Raw genomic sequence first — 1,977 nt, forward strand, 5'->3', positions numbered from 1 at the left:
AATATAAAATAATTTAATTGTATTATTTATAAAATTTAGTTTTTAAGTATAAATTTAAAATTTGATTATCATATTTGAAATTTAATTATAAAAATAAATATGTGGTCATTTAGTATTTTTATATGTATCAAGAAGAGTAAAAAAGAGGAGAGAGACGGCCTTGCCCGGAAATTTTTGAAAACAAATATGTATGTAACTATTAAAGATAAGAATAATGTTATATCCAAGTTTTTTTTTGGTTAACCAAGTCCAATGCAAACTTATTCATTTTATTTCTTTTTTCTTGTAATATTTTTTATCATAATTATGGAAATGATGATATTTTTCTTATCTTGTGTTCATACAACTTATCTTCAATATTTTGTTAATTATCTCTCTACCTTCCATAAATTTTATATTTTTAATATATATATTTTCTCCTTTCCCCTTATTTTCTCAATAAATATCTCTTTTTCATATCTTTCTATCACAAAAACTAACATGCATATTTATATTTTTTATTAAATACCACTTTTTAATTTAAACTAAAGTGGTATCTGTGTTTTTTAGTTTTAATAATAATAATAATAATAATAATAATAATAATAATAATAATAATAATAATAATAATAAAATAATTGGTTATATGAGTTTAGTTAAATAAAAAAGTATATGTACAAGAATTAAGAGAGAATAAAAATAAAATTAAATTCAAGTAAAAATTCATATGATCACATTATTTAAGTTAGATATAAACAAAAATATCGAATACAAATGACTAAATTGTTCAATTAAAATAATTGGTATACCAATAACTCATGAAGTTTAGGACTAAATTTTTTTGAAAGAGTTGGGAAGTAATATTTAAAAAAAAAAAGTTTGGAAGTTCGTCAGTTTTTTTAACCAAGAATTTGACTAAAATTATTGACGGCCCCCCGCCCCTTTCCTTATAGTATTTCTATAAGAGTGACTAAATTTTTGTGTTCATTTAGCATAATAGTAACAAAAGAATGTAACAACATCCCCGTACAAAATTTTAGATCAAATTGAATAAAATAAAATTAAAAAATAAAATGTTGAAACTTGTTCATGACACAATAGGAAGGAAGGAGGAGGGAAGAGCAACATACTTGAGTTCCTTATATGTGTAGAATGAGTAAGAAAATGGCCCTTTATTGGTATCACTAGCTAACACTGAAAATGAAACCAAACACAACACAAATGTAGCAATTCTGAGCCCTAGCAATACCATGCTCAACTTGGCCTCTTTCTTGGACATCAAGTAACCACTATTTCGACCCCCATCCACTATGCCTTCTTCAACCTTATCCGGCTCGTCCTGCGCCATTTTGACCGCCGTTGCGCCTACTGGAGGGGCCTCACTGCTGGAGAATGAGCCGCCGGAAGAATGGTATGTGATGGACCGTGGCGACTCAGAAACCGGTAGTTGGGGTTCCTCCTTCCTCTTATTCTTGATATTCTTCTCTTTTGAAGTTTCTATTTTGTCTTGTGAATCCTTTTTCACTTGTTGAGGCTTTGCTTCCTCTTGTAGTTTTGATACATCTTTCATTTCTTGTGTTGAGGTTTCCTTGCTCATTATGATACTTGTGCAAAATTGATCTGAACACTTCTAAATTTTCTCTTCCAGTTATAAATATTGATAAATATATAGCTACTTATATATTCTCAAAGAAGCCAAAATGTTATTAATATAAAAATAAAATTGATAAAAAAAATAAAATAAAAGCAATGCGCTTGGCTTGATATGTTGCTTAATGTAATGATCATTTCCTATTATATTTAGAATAAAAGAATAGTATTTAACTAAACTTATATCTACCTCTCGACTTTTGGTGTGTACTATTAGGTGGTGTGAAAAAAAATAATTTTTTTTTTCTAGCTAAAGCAACAATCACCACTTGACCATCTTGAGGCGTAACATGACCCCAACTCATGTACAAAAGAAGTGTTCAATTATATTTTATTCATTATTTTATA

General features: G+C 27.6%; 1 protein-coding gene across 1 annotated transcript; it reads right to left on the reverse strand.

Annotated features, from left to right (window-relative positions):
- Positions 1-1,066: 1,066 nt before the first annotated feature.
- On the reverse strand, positions 1,067-1,576 carry LOC107490759 (CASP-like protein 4A1). Its single transcript, XM_016111562.3, has one exon. The coding sequence runs from the start codon at positions 1,574-1,576 to the stop codon at positions 1,067-1,069; it is 510 nt and encodes a 169-aa protein (XP_015967048.2).
- Between the last annotated feature and the right edge of the window lie 401 nt (positions 1,577-1,977).

Source organism: Arachis duranensis, chromosome 5 (genome assembly GCF_000817695.3).
Source record: "Arachis duranensis cultivar V14167 chromosome 5, aradu.V14167.gnm2.J7QH, whole genome shotgun sequence".
NCBI classification, from domain to species: Eukaryota; Viridiplantae; Streptophyta; class Magnoliopsida; order Fabales; family Fabaceae; genus Arachis; species Arachis duranensis.

Coding starts and splice junctions, on each gene's coding strand:
- LOC107490759 (XM_016111562.3), bottom strand. CDS start 1,576: ATGAGCAAGGAAACCTCAACACAAGAAATGAAAGATGTATCAAAACTA.